Here is a 23,337-nt window from a genome sequence, read left to right as displayed (position 1 = left end):
TGCTTCGTTATTGTGGCCATTTTTTCTAGGACATACCCTCATCTCCCTACACCTTTCTAGCTCTCTCATCTCAACTGTTCAACAATGCAAAGTTCTTGGCTTCCCTTTCCACGCGACAAAGAACGCGCAGGCCCTACATCACGCTGTGAGAACTTGCCACTCGGTGACGCACCTCCTGCGACGCGTTTTCACTCGGCAGTCGGGGCTCCACGAGGCTCATGCGTGCCGGGTCACACATGCGCTTGCCCTTAACAAGTTCTTGTACTTTGTACCCTACGTTCATTTCACCCAAACGCAATTCAACACACTCGAAAGAGCTCTATTAGGCCTCTACAAGACAGCTCTAAACCTCCCTGTCACTACCTCTACCACTAAGCTCTTTGCCACAGGCCTCTTCCATCCATTGCGTTCTCCTATTTCTCTGCACCACGAATCTCAGATTGCCCGTCTTTCTCCCACTTGTCAAGGCCAATGGCTATTAGCCCAAGCCGGTATCCCTCACAATCCCGTTTCCGTTCCCACCTTGCCTTCTGCCGCTAGCACAGCTGCTTCTAACCTTCACAACCTTCCCCTCCCACCCAATACGTCTCCCGTTCTCCACGCCGGCCGGCGTCATGCGGCAGCACAGCATCAGTATCCTCCTCTCTCTACACAGGGAGTTGCCTACACGGATACACCATACATGGCTCCTCGGGGCTCGTGTGGCTACGTTATCTACCATCCACACCTTTCGGCACCTGACACGCACCCCAGCGGGCCATGCAACACCCGCCAAATGTACTTTCGCTCGAGGTCCTTTCCATGGTCCACGCCATGCAGTCAATTTCCTCCTTCCCTTCTCTCCCCGAGTGCACGATTTACTCCGACTCTCACGCCGCCATCTGTCCCATAAAGAACAACACGTTGCCCCCTGCTCATCAACAGGAGGTCGAGCGAGCGGCCTGTGCTCTTCAACTCTCCACTGTCTTCCTCCGCTGGGTTCCTGGGCATTCGGGTATTAACGGCAATGTGCTAGCTCAGCAGCTGGCTCACGATATATTGAACCGGGCACCGTTCATTCTCTGGCCCACACCTTCGGAAGACAGTGAGAGCTCCGCGAATAACGATGGGCAGGTCTCCCCTTGCGTCACACTATCAAGGAGGTATATATCCAGCTCCGGCTCGACAAGCGTCCCCCGCAGGGGCGCCTGCGCAAGCAGGCGTTTGGTGTGTAGCGACACCACGGACCCGAGCTAACGGGGGGGTTTCTACTCCCTCCCACGCCTAGCCGTGCGTGGCTTTGCCGTGTCCGGGGAAAAGGGGATCCTGGGGGTTGAGCCAATGCTGGGTTATTGGACCTTTAAGGCCCCCCGGCAGAAGCAACACACCCCTTTGGCCCCGGCTTCACGTAGACGGCACCCCTGGGCTGACCCACCCAGGGGAAATCGGCAGTCGCCTTTTCCTATCTCTCTCTCTTCCTACATCTTAGTCTTTTCTCGTCTTTAAATCTATCCTGTCTTCTTCTCTCTTCCATTTACTTCCGATTTTTCCTGGCGGCAAGGGTTAACCTTGTGTAATTACTCAACCTTGAGTAGTTATATTTGGTGATAGTGGCAATGTACGGCTGGCGTCTGCAGCCTTATGCTATTAAGTGCTTCAGCGTCCCCTGGTTGGACTCCATGGTGGGTGGTCGCCATTGCTGCCGAAAAAAAAAACTACACTACTATGGGAACACCTGCATTTCCCCGTCTACTAGATCGTCCTCCACCTAAGAGGGGACGCACCGATGACATCTCAATTTTCAGCCAACCCAGACAATGTTTCCCCAAATTCCATGTTGTGCACAGCGAAAACCCAACAAAACAAGCCAGAGTCATATCTCCATTTATTGTTGCTAAATCTCTGACTGAGGTCTTTGGCCCAGGATACAAGGTTACAAAAATGGCTAGCGGAGACCTTCTCCTTGAGCTGCCGGAAAAACACCACTATGAAAAAATTGGCAGTCTCGTAGCATTTGGTAACATCCCAGTATCTGTTTCACCTCATAGATCAATGAACACCTCACGCGGAGTTGTTTCAGAAGCAGACCTTCTTGAAATGTCTGAACAGGAACTGCTTGAAGGGTGGAAAGAGCAAAATGTCACAGATGTGAAACGAATCGTCATCAGACGAGAAAACAAAGAAATACCTACCAAACATTTAATACTCACCTTCGCATCTAGCACACTGCCTTCATCTGTAGACACAGGCTACATCAAACTATCTGTCTGTCCCTACATTCCCAATCCAAGACGGTGTTTCAAATGTCAACGATTTGGTCATGGTTCGCAGAACTGCCGGGGTCAGGAAACTTGTGCAAGATGTGGTGGCCGCGGCCACCCATCTGATAACTGTGTTACTACGCCTCACTGCGTGAATTGTGACGGGGAACACGCCGCGTATTCGCGTTCGTGTCCTAACTGGAAGAAAGAAAAAGAAATCATCACTCTTAAAGTCAAAGAAAACATCACATTCAAAGAAGCAAGACGAAGAGTGTCGCCATTTTACGGCGCAACATATGCTGATGCGGCGCGTCAGGGGGCAACGCCGCACCAGCCCTCGCCACCCCTTCGGCCTGCGCAGAGCGAGCCGTCGGCTGTGGCACCTGCCCCCAAGGCGGCTGTAGCCCAGGCTACACCGCCTACTCCCAAACAGAGACCGGAGACTCCAGAGTCTTCGGGTCTCAAGGCCTCCCCTCACCAGGCGAGGCCCAAAATCCAAACTAACAGCCAGCACGTGCGGGCATCCAGTGCCTCCGAGGAGGCAATGGATACGTCGGCACCCGTGGTGCCGAAAGAGCGGCGTGGCTCCTTGGAGCGCGCCAAGAAAACAAAAAAGCAAATAACAGGGCCTGGTGACGGCCCTGTTAAGTGAACTCAAACTCCCCGTCTAAACAGCCACTCGCTTTTCGTACACACAGCATTATTTTACATTCACCATGAACACTCAAATTATACAATGGAACGTCAGGGGCCTTCTCAGAAACCTTGACGACATCCAAGAACTCCTACACGAACACTCACCAAAAGTGCTGTGTGTACAAGAAACACACCTTAATTCAAAACACACAAATTTTCTTCGCAAATACGTTATTTTTCGAAAGGACCGTGATGATGCCATGACATCATCCGGAGGTGTTGCCATCATAGTGAATCAAGGAATTGCATGCACACACTTACAACTCCAAACATCCCTTGAGGCAGTGGCTGTTCGAGCGGTTCTTTTTGATAAACTAATCACAATCTGCACTATTTACATTCCTCCTAGCTATCAGCTGCAAAAACGCGATTTACACTCTCTAATTGATGAACTTCCGGAGCCTTATGTTCTCCTTGGAGACTTTAATGCGCATAGCAGGCTATGGGGTGACTCTCGGTATAACGCGCGAGGTCGACTGATCGAACAGTTCCTTATCTCGTCGAGCGCGTGTCTCCTAAATCGAAAAGAACCAACCTATTATAACCTCGCTAATAACACCTACTCCTCCATAGACCTGAGCATAGTATCTCCATCTCTTGTGCCTCTACTCCAGTGGAAAGTCGTCAGTAATCTGTACGGAAGTGACCACTTCCCCGTAGTTTTGAGCACAACGACAGTAACTGAGTGTCCACCACGTGTTCCCAAGTGGCTCATAAACAGAGCCGACTGGGAACAGTTTCATACTATCGCTTGTCTAGGTTGGAATGACATCTGTACTCTGAACATTGATGGCGCTGTGAACTACTTCACAGCGTTTTTGATTGATGCTGCAACAAAATGCATCCCACAAACAAATGGACACCCTGGAAAACGAAGTGTGCCATGGTGGAACTCTGAATGCCGAAACGCGCGCAAACAGCAAAACAGAGCTTGGAGGCTGCTTCGGAACTCACCGACAGCCGAAAATCTTGAAACCTTCAAGAAAATAAAGTCTCAAGGCAGGAGAACGCGTCGGCAAGCCAGAAGAGAAAGCTGGCAGAAGTTTTTATCAGGGGTTAATTCATACACACAGGAGGCTAAAGTCTGGAGCATGGTCGGTAGAATAGCAGGGAAACAAGTACACACACTTCCACTCGTAAACACTCAGGGTGATACCTTGGAAGATCAGGCAAACTTCCTAGGTGCACACTTCGAACAGGTATCCAGCTCATCCCACTATACTGACACCTTCCAAAAATACAGAACAAGAATTGAAAAGCAGAAACTCGAACACAAATCCACCAGATACGAGGCATATAACCAAGCTTTCAGTCTAGCTGAGCTCCGAACATCTCTAAACTCCTGCAGTACTTCTGCCCCAGGTTCTGACCGTGTGATGTATGAAATGTTAAAAAACCTACCAAACGAAACCCGAAAAACCTTACTTTGTTTGTACAATGCTATTTGGTCTTCTGGCACTATCCCTACCTCCTGGAAAGAGGCTATTATTATTCCCATTTTGAAAGAGGGCAAGGACCCTTCTTTAGCTTCAAGCTATAGACCTATTGCACTTACAAGCTGCTTGTGCAAAGACTTCGAAAAAATGATAAACTGCCGACTTGTACATTTTCTTGAAACAAATAATTTGCTCGACCCGTTTCAGTGCGGCTTTCGAGAAAGTAGATCCACCACAGACCACCTTGTTCGTATCGAGGCACAGATCAGAGACGCCTTCGTTCATAAACAATATTTTCTCTCTGTGTTCCTCGATATCGAAAAGGCTTATGATACAACATGGCGTTTCGGAATTCTAAGAGACCTGTCCCACCTTGGTGTGCGCGGAAGAATGTTTCATATAATCGAAAGTTACCTGTCAAACCGGACATTCCGTGTCCGTCTGGGCAGTGTGCTCTCCCAAACATTTGTCCAGGAAACAGGCGTGCCACAAGGTGGTGTGCTTAGTTGCACACTTTTTATTATTAAAATGAATTCTTTGCACTTGTCCATTCCCTGCAATATGTTCTATTGTACATATGTCGACGACGTCCAGCTTGGCTTCAAGTCATGCAACTTGGCCATGTGTGAGCGGCAGGTGCAGCTGGGTTTAAATAAGGTCTCCAAATGGGCAGATGAAAACGGATTTCGACTTAACCCACAAAAAAGCACGTGTGTCTTGTTCTCTCGAAAGAGAGGCATGCACTCGGAGCCCGACATTCAACTGAACGGGCAACAACTGTCCGTCAAAGCTGAGCATAAATTCTTAGGCTTAATCTTGGACAACAAGTTGACTTTCGTACCCCACATAAAGTATTTAAAAACAAAATGTTTAAAAGCCATGAATGTTATAAAAGTGTTGTCACGTACTACGTGGGGTAGTGACAGGAAATGCCTCATGAACCTGTATAGAAGCCTTATTCGCACCCGCTTAGATTATGGGGCCATTATTTATCAGTCAGCGACTCAAAGTGCTTTGAAGATGCTGGATCCCGTGCACCATTCGGGCATCCGCCTTTCTACGGGTGCTTTTCGCACCAGCCCCGTAGAAAGCCTTTACGTTGAGTCAAATGAGTGGTCGCTTCATCTGCAGAGAACCTACATGTCCTTTGTATATTTTCTTAAGGTGAAAGCAGACAAGAGGCACCCCTCATACTCTACTATTAATGACTTGTCGAGCTCCATGCTTTTTCAAAACAGGCCTTCAATGAGGCAGCCCTTCTCAGTTCGCCTGAAGGGTCTAGCTGAGGACACTGGAGTGTCACTCAAACACAGTTTAATGGCTCCTGTAGCATACCCGCCACCGTGGCAGTGGCAGACTATAGATTGCGATGTGTCTTTTTTAGAAGTTACTAAACATGCGCCTATTGCCCATATTCGAACATACTTCCTGGAACTTCAACACAAATACACACGTCCTGAGTTTTTTACAGATGCCTCTAAGTCTAACTCCTCTGTGTCCTACGCTGCTGTTGGCCCTTCCTTTTCGGATGCTGGCCCTCTACATCCAGGCACAAGTATCTTCACAGCGGAAGCTTACGCGATACTTGTGGCAGCTAAACACATCAAACAATCACAAATACAAAAAGCAGTAATTTATACGGACTCCCTCAGTGTGGTAACGGCTCTGCACAGTCTTAAAAAACAAAAAAACCCTGTCCTAGTTTCACTTTACTCCATTTTATGCACCCTCCACACACTCAACAGACATGTTGTTGTGTGCTGGGTGCCAGGGCGCCGTGAGATTCAAGGCAACGTGATGGCGGATCAGCTTGCTGCATCCGCCCACGAAAGCACTGCCATTACACCGACATCAATCCCAGCCCATGATCTTAAGCCGTCTCTCAAACGAAAACTCAGGGACTACTGGCAGAGCAAGTGGGATACACACACACAAAACAAACTACACGTTATCAAGCCGCACCTTGGCCATTGGCCACCAGTATCAAAATCACGTCTAACAGAGGTAACACTAACAAGACTCAGGATAGGACACATATACACGACACACACGCATCTTTTGTCCGGTGGTGATCCACCATTGTGTGACAGATGTGGAGAGGCATTGACAGTCCTTCACATATTAATCCAGTGCAAACACTTAGAAACTCTAAGAAAACGACATTTTCCATTACCCTACCGACAGCATATACCTTTACACCCTGCAATGTTCGTCGGTAGGGAACCGCTTTTTAGTCATAAATCACTGTTAGCGTTTTTAAAAGAAACTAATAATTTTCATATCATACACCCGGGCATTCCGTAGCACGACCTCTCTAGAGAGGTTTTCGCTGCGGCGGTTACACAAGAAAGCACTTGCCTCACGGCCCTTGGACGCAAGGGTATGAACGAGTGAGGCACTTGTGCTAATGCCATTCATATCCACCATCGCTTTTTATAATCACCAACTCTTGTCATCTATCCTCACCACACACACCTTTCACGGCATGGTCATGATTTTATTACTTGTATGTTTTTACCCGCCTTACCGCGAGGAATTTTATGGCCTTTATACAGCCGCTTATCACAATCATTGTCCATATTCTTAGTAACATGAACTGGCGCTCTTTGGCCGTGAAACGGCCCTTGCGCCACAAAACTTCAAACATCATCATCATCGACAAGCGTCTTTACCCTCTCCCTCATCCATCATTCACTGCGCTCGAGGCTCGAACTCTACGGCATACACAAATAAACTGCCTGATAACCCCCTCTCGCCTTTTTCTTTATAAATACAGATCTAACCCCTGCTGTCCTAATTGCCCCTCTACATACGCTGACCTGTCACACTGCCTGTTTTACTGCCCAACTGCTCAGCAGTCCAGCTATTACCCTCCCCCATCCCTTTCCATCACGTCCTGGCTCGACTGGATTGGCGCCGAAGGGGAAGAAGAACAGCGTCGACTGCTCGCACAGGCGGTCGAAATGCTCGGCCTGTGAATTGTGGCTGAATAAAAGTCTATTACTACTACTACTTTCTAGGACCCCTTCGGCACTCTTGTCCGAGCAAACCTTTAAACCTCTGCCGTGAATTCTGTCGCGAGGATGCGTGCTGTGGCCTACCCTTCCGCCGCTAGTGCCTTCCTTCCCGCCACAACGGACCCTTCGCTGAACTGGTCGATAACCTACCCTTCTCTCGTTCGCCCGGCTGATGGTCATCTTTTACATTCCTTCGTCGCTTCGCTTTCTTACGGCAATTTTTGCGACTGACCTTTCCCTCACTCCTAGGAAGTTTGTCTAGGGTTGCGTCATCGGTTGTTTTACAGCTCAAGGGCGCTTCTACATCACCTTCCATGCCAATTCGGAACTTCGGTTTCTTAGCGCTGTTGCCATGTCAGGCCGATTCACCTGTACCATGCCTGCATGCGCGGGTACCCTGAAACATGTTGTGGATGAAACTGAAGTACGCACGCCTTACAAGTGATTGCATTTGTGAATAACCCGCTGTTCTTTTACTTGTCCGGTGAATTGGACGCATGCAAAGCAACTTTGACGCCGATGCGAAACGTCTCGTTTTGCCTGCTTCACTCAAATGTTTCGAGCTTTCCTAAACACGCGAAGTGCCCTCTGTCTTTCTCGCGGCCCTCCGACGTCTCTTGCGTCGGCGCCGTTACTCGCGACTCATTTCTGGGCTTCCGGTTACCATTTGAAGCTCCTCAATACTCTCATAGCTATCGTCAGCTGTCTCACCCGCGCAGTCTAAATGATCTTCAAAACATCATCTTTCTTTCACACTCTAGACTGGCGGACAGATTAATACATCGAGGAACCATGCAGCTCTTTGAACAATCTTGCTCGTAATCCCGGGAGCTATCTGTAACTGCGCTGTTGTCCTCGCTTCCTGCTTCAGCTGCTTCTTCTGAGCTTTTTCCGGTTTCATCGCCTACTTCCACATTGTTTGCAAGTTCCACCGTCGCGACTACCTCAGTTGAGGTCTCTACCAGCTTGCGTACAGCTATCTTAGCTGTTTCCCTAGCATTAAACTGGCACAGCAACTCGTCGCTTCGCTCAGGCTTTCGTCGGCCTTTCTACTCAACGCAACATCTTTAGCAGCTCTTAAACTTGATTGTTTTCGAACCTGCTGCGCTCTTCACGCGTGCTAGCCTCCTCTAAAATTCTGGACTGCACCTCACTCAGTTGATCATCGCACATCTCGTGCGCTACAGTTGCGTATGGCTGAAGCTTCCGCCGCATTGCCTCGGCTTTCTGTTCTGATAGTTCAATCTCCAGCTCTCTCTGCTGCTTTCTTTCCTTCTCTTGCTCATCTCTCATATATTTCTTTTTTCTCTTTCTTGAAAGTTTCTACCTCCTTTTTCAATCTCCTCCACACTGGCTTTTTGCGAGATCAGCCTCACAATCGGTGTCCTGCACATTCCTTCGTCTATTTCAATGCCTAGAAGCTTACTCACAGCCAAAAGTTCCTCTCTTAGCATTTCCTTCCACGATATGGTTGCCGCTGTACTTTGGTCCTGCATCTCACACATAATTGGGTGAAACCTCTTACTCAGAAATTGGTGATCTCCTAACGCACACACAATCCATCTTCTAATCAACTCACATTCACCAAATGAAACCTGGAAAGTTATAGCAAAGACCAAGCACTCACCACAACACAGCACCATGTCGCGAGTTCCATCTCACCGCTGTCAACCAGTTCTTAGGGCTCGAAGTAGATGATGGCATTCCACCGCTGCCACCAGTTGTGAAGGGTAGGAGGTCAACGATGGCAGGAACGGTGGGTATCTTTTTTTAGGGTAGCTGGCTTCCCGCCGTCAACCGCATAGCCGATCTTCGCCAGTGAGGGGACGCGTTAAGAGAGGTAGAACGAACGTTCATTCACATCATTGAAGAAGGAGGGGAACTGTAGAGAGATCGAGAAGATCTCGCATTGTGTACAACAGAGGTTCAGCTCACTATTCTGTACAAGATTCACCCTATTTACGAAAATGCTTCGGCTTATATAGCGCGCCGTCACCGCCATCCGAAGAAGGCGGTGATCACTCTTGCCACAAAACAGGGGGTGAAGTCTTTGTGGTTCACTCAGCAGAAAGGGTGTAGATATTGCACCACTCGGCGTAGAAAAATGGTCCAATGGTAACAGGAACGCACGACACAAACACGCACCTGGCCCACGCCCTGAAGGCACCGCAGGGCGAGGAGGTAGAGCCCGGAGAGGGAAAGTTGAGCTCTTCCGTGGAGATGGCCGCTAACCGTACCGTCAGCAGTGGTCAACGCTGCTTTCAGCTTCAGGCAGTCTAAACGCTCGAATTTGGTGACGGCTTCTTCGACGCATTCGCACGTTTCCGGGCTGTTGGTGCGCTGAGATGGCTTCGCATAGCTGACAAAAGTCGAGTCAAGAGATTGTCTTAGGGAGACCCACCACAGTGGCGCCGTTCCCCCGCTGTACGAACCCGTTCAACAAAAGGCTTGCCTCGCGAAGCTTCTGTTGAGACCCGACTGTTTCCTGGAACATCTACCGGACGGCATCTTGCAGACTGGGTGCTGATGGGGTTGAAAGCCTCCCTAGTAGACCAGCTTACGCACAATGTCGTCTGCCCAGACGAATTGCCGGGCCAAACGTAACAATGATAATGGAACTGCAGAGGGGTTCGCCGAAAATGGCAAACCTCCGGCAGTACCCTCCCCAATCTACTACCCTCCCTCAATCAATGCGTTACAAGAAACAAACTGTGTAGTGCAGCTGCCAGGTCATAGAACGCATCGAAACCCGGCTGATAACAAACCAAACACTTCTGTTATAACTCAGAGGCACTACATCGCCATCAGCCTGAATACGTCCACTGCAGGACAAAGACCTCTCCCATGTTCCGCCAATTAACTGGCGGAACATGGGAGCAGCACTTTACAGTTACATAATCAAAATTTGCTGACTTCGACATTGAGCACGACTTTCTCCAAATACTACCTTAAGAACTTAACTCGCGATTCTTACACATTCTCAGCGTATATAGTTTACCACAAAGAAATGCCACCGCTTCGATACCCTATTCGCCCAACCTACATCCTCGGCGGGCAAACACACCCTCCACATAACGCGGTTATTTCTATGCCTCCCTCCAAGCGTGGGGTTAGACCGCGTCTGCACCGAAAGGTAGAGACCCTCTGGTCTCATATTCCGGCACTTAGTTTTACTCTACACTACCACCCAGAGGATCCTACTCGTTTGGGGAGCAGTAAGAATAAAGATACATCCCCCGATCTTACCCTCGCTCACAATGCTCCCAAAGTGGTTTGGACTAACACCCAAACTGATCTTGGCAGTGATCACTACAATTTTATTATTACTTTACATATAAAACACGAACCCATTGAACCCAAACCACTGATGCTCACAGATTGAGACAAATTTACAGAGAACCGCAACAGTACCGCTCCCTGACGTATTGTAGACGTTATTGAGTGGACGCAACAGTTTCAAAAAGATGTTGAAATTGACACAAAAACTCAATACCCCTGACACCCCGATAACTACTCTCGACTCCAAGTTTTCCATATGTGGGAAGCAAAACAGTCACTTCTGCGACGGTGGAAACACCAACGCCACAACAGGAAACTGCGCACTAGGATAGCGAAGCCAGACGAACGAAACGAGCGATACGCGACTCAATTGGCGGCACAACATGGGGGTCAGCGTTGTGAAAAAATACATGAACACCTCAGTAATAAACAAACGTGGCAACTTCTTAGACATCTGCCCGACCCCAGTACTTCTCGCGCACGACACTGCCACGCTACCACTAAACTGTTACACAAGCAGAGTGACCATTTAGGACAGCTCTTTGATAACTCCCACACGTTGCATTTACCCCAATTACTAAAGGATTATATGCAATCTTACACAGGGAAACCTAACGAGTCATTAGATGCGCCGATAACAGAGGCGGAAGTTACTCACGCCCTCGCAGCACTCCGCACAACGTCGGCTTCAGGCCCCGACTGCGTTAACAGCAGATTACTTAGAAGTCTTGACGCTGTTTCTAATAATGCGTTCACTGAGTATTTTAACAAATGTTTTGACACGGGTGCTTTTTCAGCTTCGTGTATAGATGCCAGAGTCATATTTATACCTAAACCAAACAAAGCTCCCTTAGTAGAAAATCTGAGGCTCATTTCCTTAAATTTGTGTCTCGGAAAGACCATGGAGCATGTTCTGCTTGCACACGTCGAAAGACACGTGGAGGATAATGGACTACTGTCTCCAGAATTGATTGGCTTTAGTGCCCCACTTTTGGTGCAAGATGTGATGCTTCCCCTTGATCACAACATTTATTTATTTATTTTCCAATACTGCCGCCCAATGCAGGGCTAATGCAGGAGTGGGGTACATACAGTAGAAAAGAATATGAGTAACATCGAAACAAGTTCTTCATCAGAAAAAAATCACAACAATTATCGCCACATTCTGAGCACAACCAGGTACATAAAAAAGGACAACAATGTCATTCCAGTGCCTCCGAAAAATCTGACATATTCGTTTCACGAGCCGATCCTGATAGTTCGTTCCTGTAGACAATAATTTTCGGAAAGAAACTCTATTTGAACATATTAGTACTCGCGAAGAATGGCCTTATGTTAAGATTGTGACCACGTCTGGTTGGCAGAGCATTAGCATACACGATGTAATTATCTTTAGAAAGCTGGCATGATGAGGGAACATAAGAGTGCAAAAGTTTCAAAGAATCAATATCACGCCTAGCGCACAATGAAGATAACTTCAAAGATTTCAATGCAGATGAGGGCGAAAAATTATGGCCATGGCGATGAAAAATGAAGCGAACAGATTTTCTTTGGACAGATTCAAATTTATTCACGTCACGCACTTTGTATGGATTCCACACACGCGAATCGTACTCTAATATAGAGGGATGTGTGTTTTGTACATTAGTTTTTTGGTCGATTTCGGCGATTTAGATGATGTACGTCTCAAGTAACCTAACTTTTTTAATGCTTTAGACGTAATGTATTCTATGTGATGCGACCATTGCATGTTGTGTGTGAGCATAACGCCAAGGTATTTGTAAGTCTGTGCTCGGGGAACTACGATGTTGTTAAAGGAGCATGCATATCGCGATGGTGAACAGCTGTTAGTAAAGGACAAAGCTATTGTTTTTTTGGAAATTTACTCGCATCTGCCAGTCCGAGCACCAAGAACAAAACTGCTAGAAAAAATCCTGAAGTATGGCATGACCATTAGGAGAACTAATTACCTGGTAAAGTACACAGTCGTCGGCATACAGGTGAACTTGACACCTAATATTGCTGGGAAGGTCATTTATAAAAATCAGAAATTAATGTGGACCGAGAACGGAGCCCAGGGGGACACCATATGTGACTTTTACGGCTGAGGACGACATGAAATTGAATGAGACGAATTGAGAGCGCGAGTTTAGAAAGCTTGCTAATCAGTAAATCAATTGAGTATTATTTAAAATTACCTGTAGTTTACCTAGAAGCTTGCTGTGTATGACGGTGTCGAAAGCCTTCGAGAAATCTATAAATAATGCATCAATTTGATTACCAGTGTCTAAATTACTAACAATATCATGCGAAAATTCTATCATTTGCGTTATTGTACTGAAGCCGCGTCGAAATTCATGTTGTGCGCAGGACAGAAGATTATTCGTTTCAACAAACTCAGTTATGTGTATATGAATGATGTGTTCGAGCAGCTTTCCAGAATTCGAGGTAAGTGATATGGGTCTATAGATGGAGAGGAGTTGACTGTTTCCTGATTTATGCACAGGAAGGACCTTGGCTAACTTCCAGGACTCGGGAACTGTACTTGAAGTCAAAGATTTGTTAAAAATGATGGTCAAATAACGTGAACACCACAGAGCATATCGCAACAGAAAGCTATTCGGAATATTATCGAGGCCAGTGCACTTCTTCGTATCTAAATTGAGAATCAAGTTTAGGATACCTTCTGTGCTAATTACCAGATCGTCGACGGACAGCTCTGGATCTGAAGTTCTAAGCGGAGGGAGAACATTATTGTCGTTCGCGAATACTGACTGTAAATAGGTATTGAACGCATTGGCAGTCTTAATGGGGTCTGAAACTGCCTTGCTGTCTAATATAAAGGAAACTGTATCGGTTCTAGCGGGGTTAATATAGGATCAGAATTTGTGCGGATTAGACTTTAATAATGCTGGAAGTTCAATTTGGAAATAAAAGTTCCTAGCACATTCCATTTGTTTACGCAGATATATCACAGCAGTGTTAAAGTGACTGACAACATCTGGATTACCTGTCTTTTTCAAACGGTGCAGACGACGAACGCGACATGAATTTGGCAGCAAGCTGCGATTCATCCAAGGAGTCTGCAGATTTCTTTTTTTGGTCTTGAGAGGAACGAATTGTTTATTGCTTGACTTCACGACATGCTCAAATGCGCTAACTAAAGTGTCAACATGACCGTTACTACAAAGTGCCTGAAAAGAATGAAAGTTCGAAGCTAGCACATCTGTGATAGAGGTGTCATCAGCAAGAACAAAATCATGAAACTGCGTAACGCTAAGCTGCTGTTTAATTAGACGGAATGGAAGCGATACGTGCACAGCTTTGTGGTCAGAAACGCTATCAATGACGTCGCACTAAAATGCTGTTTGAACTAAATGAGAACTGAGGAAAACGAGTTCTAGGAGAGCGTTGTGGCGAGTTGGAGATTGTACAATTTGAGTGAGGCCCAGGGTTAAGAATAGATACGAGTTCCCTACAAATAGAGATTTCTTGCCCAGTGCAACTTTTTGTTTGCCAGTCAACACCCGGTGCATTAAAGTCCCCCATAAAGACAAATTCTGAGGCACCAATGTCATGTTTGTGCACAAATGTGCTAAGCCTTTGTAGATATTCTAAGGAAGAACCTGGTGCACGATAGCATACACCAACATTTATTGACAGTTTATTTAAGCACAGTTTCCACCAAACTAGTTCAACATCAGGTGTGTCGAGGAGCACAAAAAATTTAATGTCTGAACGAATCAGTAGTGCTACACCACCACCTTTGTCATGTGATCGGTCATTGCGGACTGCTACATAACCACGTGGGGTAAATTCAGAATCAAACACTCCATCATGTAGCCAGGTTTTCGTTATGGCCACGAAATGGGGAGAGTACGATGTAACAAGGGCAAGTAAAGGCACGAGCTTTTTAACAATGCTTCTGGCATTTAAATACAAAATACTTAGTTTTTGAGAAATTCCTGGCAGTCAACGAGAAGGTGCTTCAGTTTTTGAAGCAAACGATTCTATAATGGCGCCAGTAGAATCACCCTTTAAGGAATCTGTACTATTGCCCCAGATATAGCGCACGTCATCAGTATAGGCATGATCATACCGTAGTTTTACTCTGGATCCGCTATCTCGATAACTGGCAGTTGCATCCCACAGTTTCTTTCGTAAGGGGCGCACATTCGGGGATAGATCTTCAGTTATGTACAGACCAGACCCTTTTAGTTTCGAAACACATTTCAGGACGCGCAGTTTTTCCCTGTAATCAAAGACTTTCATTATGACTGGTCGTGTTCTCCCTTCACGCGATCTGCCTATACGATGACATGGCTCAATATCTGGGCATCGTATCTGACGATGCTCAGATAGCACCTGTGTTACAGCATTCAGCGAAAAGTCGGTATTTTCATCACGAGTTTCCGCTAAGCCATGTAAAAGAATATTGTTTCGGCGTGAGCGGTTTTTTAAATCATCTGACTTTAAACTGAGTTTGGTGACAGAATCTTTAAGTGACGCGATTTGAGATTTAAGCGTATCGTTTGTCACATCACAATTATCAATAGCTGTGTAAGATTCTAATGCAGATACACGAGTCTCAAGGGCTTCGAACCGCGAGTTAAATGCTTCTTTGATATCGGTAACATCGCTTGCCATTTTTTTCTGGCCAGCCAGTAGTTGCGCAATAAAATTAGCCATGTCGGTTGGGGAACTAGTTGAACTGAAAGTGCCACTCGCAACGGGGGTGTTAACATCGGTTGTCTTAGCAGTATTTTCTGAAGGGACACCTCTAGGACCGGGGTTAAGATCGACATCACCACTCAAGAGAAGGCTAGAAAAATGCAAAACACGAGAGCAACAAGACATTTCGGGCAGAAAAGCAGCAATAAGTAGTGGTCATCGGAACGATAGCAATAGGCATCAGAAATATAACATACCTGCGTGAAAAACAAGCAGCGATTTAGCGACATTCAGGTGTTGCCGCTGTTCTGCCCACTGATGCGAGGAGCCGCCGCGATGGCCTTTATAGCGTCCCGTGTTGACGTTGCCGACCATGTGTTAGCGATGAATGGCTGAATGAATGTTAGCGATGACGTTGGTCATAGGCAGCACACGTGAGAGTCCATCACTAAAGCCGTGCAGCGTGCCAGGGTAAACTTCCAGCGGTGTGGCACGATGGACCAAAGGCACACAATCGACAGCATCGTCGTGTTGCCGAAGAGGCAGCATGGACGATAAGCCAGCGTCACTGCTGAGCAGTGCATGGTAGAATCCAAAAAGCTGCTCGAAAACAAGCAGCGATTTAGCGACATTCCGGTGTTGCCGCTGTTGTGCCCACTGATGCGAGGAGCCGCCGCGATGGCCTTTATAGCGTCCCGTGTTGACGTTGCCGACCACGTGCTAGCGATGAATGGCTTTGAGTAGATGACGTCAGTCATAGGCGGAACACGTGGGAAACCATCGCTAAAGCCGTGCAGCGTGCCAGGGTCAACTTCATGTGGTGTGGCAGGATAGACCAAAGGCACACAATCGGCAGCATCATCGTGCTGCCGAAGAGGCAGCATTGACAATAAGGCAGCGTCACCGCTGAGCAATCCATGGTATAATCCAAAAAGATGCGTGAAAAACAAGCAGCGATTTCGCGACATTGCAGTGTTGCCGCTGTTCTGCCCACTCCTAACTCCTTAACCAGAGCGAGGATACTAAGGCGATCTTTGGTCTGGACATACATGGAGCATTCAATAACGTAGCACACTCAGCCATATATGTTGGCCTAACCGCATTTTCGGGGCCCTAAAACGTACTTTTCCATCAGAAGCTTCCTCAAAGACCACACAGCTAAATTAACAATAGGTCCAGAACATCCCTCATCGTATAGACTAGGCAGCTTCGGAACGCCTCAAAGGTCAGTGCTCTGTCCAATCCTTTTTAGCCTTGCTATGCAACTCATACCCAATGCTCTTCAACGTCTTCTTGACTTGAACTTCTCCATATATGCCGACGATATCCCCTTATGAGTTAAAGAAGGCTGAGAAGAACACATTCAAGACACCCTACAAACAGCTGTAGATTTATTAGCAGCACTACCATCTCAGATGAATTTCTATTGAACCCAAAGTAAATCAGAGTTACTCCTCCTACCAACCAGTCGTCAGAACAAATACGTTTCAAGGGTCCAAGTCCACATAAATGGGTGCCTCATTCTTTGAGTATCACGCATTCTTGTGCTAGGTTTATTTATCCCAAACAACCGACTTAATACGCACACACTCAAAGCTTTCGCCATATCGTTTAAAACACCTTAAGAATAATAGGGATAATCTCAGCGAAAATTGGAGAGCTCCGAGAGTCAGAGCTACTTCGTGTAATACAAGATTTTGTGATTAGGTAGATTCCATATGTTTTCCCTTACCTTCGCCTTCAGTTAGCAGAGGAGGAATTGGTTCACACCCTTCTCCACAGAGTTCACAAATACGCACTACGCATTGCAATCAATACCTCTAACGCATGACAACACCAGACAGGAGTCATGACTAGCCTATGTGAAATCCGTGAATCCCATTTAACAGCTCAATACGCAGAGCTCGTGACCACTAGCGTAGGTCGCCACATTTTATCGTCTACACAAATTAACTTCACCTCACTCACGAATACTAAATACAACATTCCCCATCCCATACACAAACAATTACTCATACCACCCCTTCCTAAAGAATGCATCCAACATATCATACTAAACGTCGAATCCAAAGATCAAAATATCTTCAAAAAAAATTGCATGGTGCCAATGACGAGCTCTATGTCAATGTGGCAGAATACCCATCCTCCTCAAACTATGTCCTATCTGCTGTCGATTTTAACGGCAAGGTGCTCACATTGGCATCCATCACTGTCGACTCTTCGGAGGAGGCAGAGGAAGCTGCCATCACTTTAGGTCTATCCATCCCCGATATCATTATGTTTGTGAGTGCCTCCGAAACTGCCATACGTAACTTCAGTGCAGGTCGCATCTCATCAACTGACCTTTCAATTCTTAAGAAACATACTCCCACGCCAGACGTTGCTCTCATATGGACGCCCATGCATGCGGGGTTGAGGGGCAATGAGGCGGTTCATACCTGTGGTTGAGGAAAGACCGGCCGAGTGCAGGCCTCTGATGGCGCATTAGACTACGCAGCATTTTTCAGTGCGAGAGATTGTCTTTTGACCTTCCACGATAAAGCAAATCACTACCGCCTACAGCTCAATATATAACCCCCCCTCCTCACACCATGGAGCTTCGCGCTACGATGAAATACTATGGCGCCAGTTACAGACGCGTACGTTTCCTATACGCCGTGTGATACAGCCCTCCCCTTTGTGCATTTTCTCTCAACAAAGATCTAACCTAGGACATATCGTGTGGGAGTGTACTCGAAACCCACCACCTAATTCTCTACACATTTTAGTAAGGATCAGTAGGAGGCTGCTAGGCGCAGCTCGGCGCCCGAGGTCCAGGACCAGATCATGGAGCGGGCCAACAGGGCAGCGGAGACCTACGCTGGGTAGGCTCCTCTGACACTCCACTACCACACCTTTTCCTCTTGAAATAAATATAGTTTTTCTCCTCCTCCTCCACACCCCCTTCAGGCGTGGCTGCCTATGCATAAGAATGCCGTCAGCTAGCTCGCGCGTTTACCGCGCAAGACGAGCCGAACCAAAACTCACACTACGACGGGTGGCTTATAGTGCCCAATATTCCTCGAAAACGGTGGTTTGGCTCTGGTTTCCTTCTGAAACTATCCGCCTTTCACGAAGCTCTTCAAGATATGAAAGACCTTACCACATACTGAAGCATATATCTCCTGAGGTTTAGCTGGAAAAGCAAGTCGTTATTTAATAAAGAGCTGCAAATCGGTTTGTACCACTCACTGCCATAAGGAAGGCGTTTCAAACTCATGCCGCTCCGACGTGCGATGTGCCTTTGTCCGTAGCCGTCTGGCGCCACAGCACGTATGTATTCGTAAGGCTGTGGGCTGCAGGTACACGCAGCTGCGAGATGACGCAGCTCATCCGCGAGGCTGTTAAGCAGGGTGGCATTGATCATTGGTTGTCCCCTTACACACTTGACCTTGGGGTGGCGAGCATCAAGCGTGCACCACGCTCGGCAGTAGATTGGGATAAAAGGCTTCCTGCTTAGCCAGAGTCGCAAACACATTGCAGCAGGTCGCTCAATAAAGCACGTGCTCATGAAGGTGGACTACGTGACTGTGCCATGTTTTTACCACTTCATTCACAAGGGTAATAACCGAAGTGGAGCGACGGCGGCGGCAGTGTCCTGGCCACCAAAAAGATGTACTTGTTTTCTTCTGGATCCCTTCTCGATATCTCGGTATAAAATGCGTGAGAGGCGCGGTGTGGTGGCGAGAAAATTGCGATATTGATGAAGGATGACGATACAAGTTTGCGCGCTTTCCGAAGTGAACTGGATCCCATTTCCCGATCACAAGTACTTGCACCTATAGGCGTCACTATGCGGGAGACAGACTAATGAAAACATGGGAAGTGGACGCGAGGGACAGCGGTAAGCAGACCGCAGAGAAATATGAATTCCGAGAGCTATCACAAAGCAAGGAAAGAGTGGCATCACTAGTGAGAGAAGCGTGGACAACTGCAAGGGGTGTTGCTGGGAGAATAACAAGAAGTAGACGGCTTCATTCTGCGTCAGTCTCCGTAATGCGCATGGGCTGTAGAACTTTCTTTATGAGCGCACTGCCATGCAGCTGAAAAAGAATGGTAATGTGATAAGCATCATGCTTTTCCAGCAAACATTTAAATATGACTGACTTTGGTATAGTTTCTTTAGCATGGTCATTGAAACAGTTTAGTGATCCTAGTCACATGTTTATTGTCTACTGCAGTTTGTCGATTTGGCACAAAATGTCCAAGTAATATCAGATTTACCAAGGCGCAAAACACTTAAGAATATTATTGCGCTATATAAACCAAACTTTCTATACTCACCATTATAGGAAACAGAAGAGGTTTGGGTCTTGGTGTGGTCCAGGGCAAAACATTTGATAAATAAGCAATTGATACAGCTAGTGTAAAAGTTGTGATTAATAAAATTTTCCACATCTCCAGAATGGTGACATTATCCAGGTTTAAGGCGGGCTTGCCGACGATGTCCCAGCCAGCTTTTCCTTGAACGAGACATTCAGAATAACGGCAATGTTAGAAGTAGTGCATTGAAGCTGGGAAAAAGCAAGACCAATTGTATTTTAGGTTTTGACTATTCGAAGTTGTGTTGTATTCGTCATTGCATATAACCACATAAAGGGCCAGTGCTGGAGCGATACGCAGTTCACTTTGTAGCTAGCAAGCAACGCAGATATTTCGCGAAGCAAATGATACGTCGACAGCCCCGCTACAAGAAATGAAGCCAACATCAGCGAACATGTGAGCCCTGCAAGCCCACGAGCTGCGCATTCACTATGTTCAAACACCGGTCACTTGTATCCGTCACAACGATGGTGGCGACGCTCAATGCAGCAACTGTCTCTCGAAGGGACACCAACCTCCAATAACATGTTAGGTCACAATGAAAGCTCAATGTGTGTGACGTCTCAAACTAGCAGCACTAAATCGACAGCTTTCCGTGTAAAAAACATAATAAAAAGCTGACGTTTTGTTTTTTACGAGTCATACAAAAAGAACCGATGGACGTTAGTATGGAATGGCGCGAGTGGTTCCAAAAATCAATCACCTCGTTGGGTGAATGGATACTATGAGCATCCGCATTATAACGGGGCGGGGACATGTGTGCCGACAGTCTTGCGAGAAGAAAAAAAAACAAAAATATCTTTCTTCCTACGTTGGCCTATTTCCTTATCTACTTCGAATGAATGAATCGTAATAAAACAACAAAAATATAATTTTGTATTCCATCTCTCTGGCTCTTCAGGGCGAATGACGTCATTTTCCCACTATTTCTGTCCTTTATCTTTACTCTACTACGACCAATAAATACTAAAACTGTCACTTACTTGCTTCTATCGCGAACAAGTACAGCTTTTCATGCTTGTTCTCACTGTCCCCCAAAGCCTCATATACGCTTATATCCACACGTATACCTGGGTGGATATCGCCGCATTCATTCAGAGCATGATCCATCGTTTCCTTAAGTCTCTCACAGCACGTACATTATTCTTTTTCTTCATTAGGTCTCGCCCTATGAGTAAGCGTTCGAAAGCAACCCAACCTCGCTTCGAACAGTAAAGCGCTTCCCCTCGAATTATCATAAAACCTCTCCATACTTATTTCACTTTTGCCCTTTCTGTAGTTACTGAGAGCCGGAATCTTTTGCATTCCTATCGTCCAATTAATCTTCTCCGACTCTCTGACTTTTCTTTTAATGCTTTTTGTTTCCGTGTCACCCATACTGCCAGCCGTATCTTTAGGGTCACCTTACTAGTTCTTTTTCTGCACTTTCTGTCCGCCCTTTTTCCATAAAAATACCTGAACACCTTTCCTGCCCATCTACTCACCTTTATTTTCCTGAGCCTCTCTTCAAATCTCATTTTGCTCTGAGCTTCGCTTACTTCAAAGCCTTTTCATGGCATATCCCCCTTCACATCTTCATTCGTCGTCTTCCGGTGAGTGCCAAACGTGAGATGTCCCACAGACCTTTGATTTACACCCATTCCTGTTTGCCCCTCTGGCTTCATGGATACCACTGAGTTCCTAAATGTAAGCCCTGGAACCATTACGCCTTTGCACAGACCTTGAAGCATTTTCCTAATTAACATTGGCATACTCCTTAGTGATGTTTAGATGAGCTACGTATAAGACAATGTTTTCTATTTTAGATAGCTCTATACACAGAGTAGAAACAAACAGGCTATCGTATAATCCATTCTGATCGAACTTCTCTCAAAATATAGTTTTGCTCTGTCCTCGTTTCTAGTTTACAGCAAAAGCTGTTATATCACAACTCGGGTCTCGTGCAGCACCGTAGTAGTCCATCGCCGCCCCGTCATCCACCGGTGTCCCTAACCAGATCGCGCAAAATTATAAAAAAGGCCTAGTACCAATGGCTCAGTGGGGCTAAAACCCAGGTCCGCTGGGTTCCAGCCCAGTATTTACCCACTGGGCCACTCCGGTGCATAGGACTCGTTGGCGAATTTGCCTTAGGCAGGCTAGATGTCGGGAAAGCAATCGCGTTAATACGAGTTATAAAGCATTTTAATACAGCGAAATAAGATTCAGTCATCGCACAATGAGAATAGCGTAACGAGTGGGACGTTCGATGCACCACCTCATTAGAAACGCTTGTTATTGTTCAGGTCTTGACTGTGGTGCATCGCCACTTCAGGCATAATTCCTCATCGTTGTCAGCCACTGCAGCAACAATTGGCACAAATTTCTTCGCAAAAGTATAACTTATACCACGCTTCTCAAAAGAATGACTTAATATTGCATAGTGAATGCCAGCCTACTACCCTTAAACTTTTTAATATTATACCCGTAGTGGGCATCAAGCAAGTATGCTTACACCAGTTACCCAATGAGTGTCAAGAAAAGGCTCTGAAAGGCCCCTCTTTTATCTTTTGTTGTGACTCTGCTGCGCTTTCTGCGCAGGCATGGCTTTTTTTATAAGTTTACTGCCTGCATCACCAACCTGTATTTTACAGATTTATATGTTAGTGATTTATACGAGCGAATGTTATCCTCTTCGCCCTTGCAATTATAAATTAGGCTCATTCTACTTTTACGCCAAGTGTCTGGTATTTCCTTCTTCTCTAAGCGCTTTTGTACGCATTTCAGCAGTGCTTCTTCAGTGTTAACTCGTAGTTCAATATTAAGGCAGACGGGACCCCTTCTTAGCCCGGAGTAGTGCCCTTGGGAATATTTTCTTCGGCCTTCTTCCATCTGAAATTCTTAAGTGCTACCACTTCCTCGATTGCACTTTTTTTAATACTTTCACTCCCTGGGCACGTTTCCTGGGAGACCTTTTTAAACAAATCTCTTGTTACCTTACGGGTATAACCGAGTGCTTCATGCCCTATCAATTTATTTCCTCCATCATTTAACATATGTTACTGCGTTGTGACAGACTTCCTACCTTGGGAGTTTAGGTCGCTCCGAAATAATTTAGGCACGGCTTTCTTTTTGTTCGCGGATGTTTGTCATCGAGCGTTCACTTTCATCTTTGATTTTTGTCTCGACCGATTTCTGCACAATATTTTTTTTCTCTAAGAGCATTTCCCTCTTTTGGTTTACTTCCTCTTGTGGCTGCTGCTCCCTTTTTGCCTGCCTGGGCTCTTCAAAAGCCTGGCGTCGCTTCTTTATCGCTTCGTCAATTTCTCTGTTCCACCAAAATTTTGGCATTCTCTTCCCTTTCTATCAAACGGTTTTCTTCTCTTCTTCGAACTCCCTCATCTTTCCATGTACCAGGTCAATATACTACCAGTCTATGCACGGTAGTTTTCCTATTTCGTCCTCGACTCTTGCTGCTATATTTGCTAATTGTGACATTTCTATAAGAGTTTCCAAGCTTTGATTTCATGTTCTTATTTTCAGTTTTATATCCCAGTTGTAATGTTATACGTTTATGATTACTACCCAAGCACTTACTACTTCCCTCGTCTATTTTCATCTCTCTAAGTATGACAGAGTATCCCTCTGTTGGACGACAAT

The 23,337-nt window shown here is 46.3% G+C and overlaps 1 protein-coding gene across 1 annotated transcript in view; it reads right to left on the bottom strand.

The window, feature by feature from the left end:
- LOC142814456 (phospholipid-transporting ATPase ABCA3-like) overlaps positions 1–20,811 on the bottom strand; it is a 173,909-nt gene extending 153,098 nt beyond the window's left edge. The window contains exons 1-2 of the mRNA XM_075893218.1: positions 20,685–20,811; positions 19,663–19,841 (exon numbers count right to left, since the gene is read on the bottom strand). Coding sequence (XP_075749333.1) covers positions 19,663–19,841; positions 20,685–20,811 — 306 coding nt within the window. The remainder of the gene's footprint in view (positions 1–19,662; positions 19,842–20,684) is intronic.
- Positions 20,812–23,337: the final 2,526 nt, after the last annotated feature.

This window comes from Rhipicephalus microplus, chromosome 4 (genome assembly GCF_043290135.1).
Source record: "Rhipicephalus microplus isolate Deutch F79 chromosome 4, USDA_Rmic, whole genome shotgun sequence".
NCBI classification, from domain to species: domain Eukaryota; kingdom Metazoa; phylum Arthropoda; class Arachnida; order Ixodida; family Ixodidae; genus Rhipicephalus; species Rhipicephalus microplus.
This window is presented reverse-complemented; position numbering and strand designations above follow the sequence as displayed.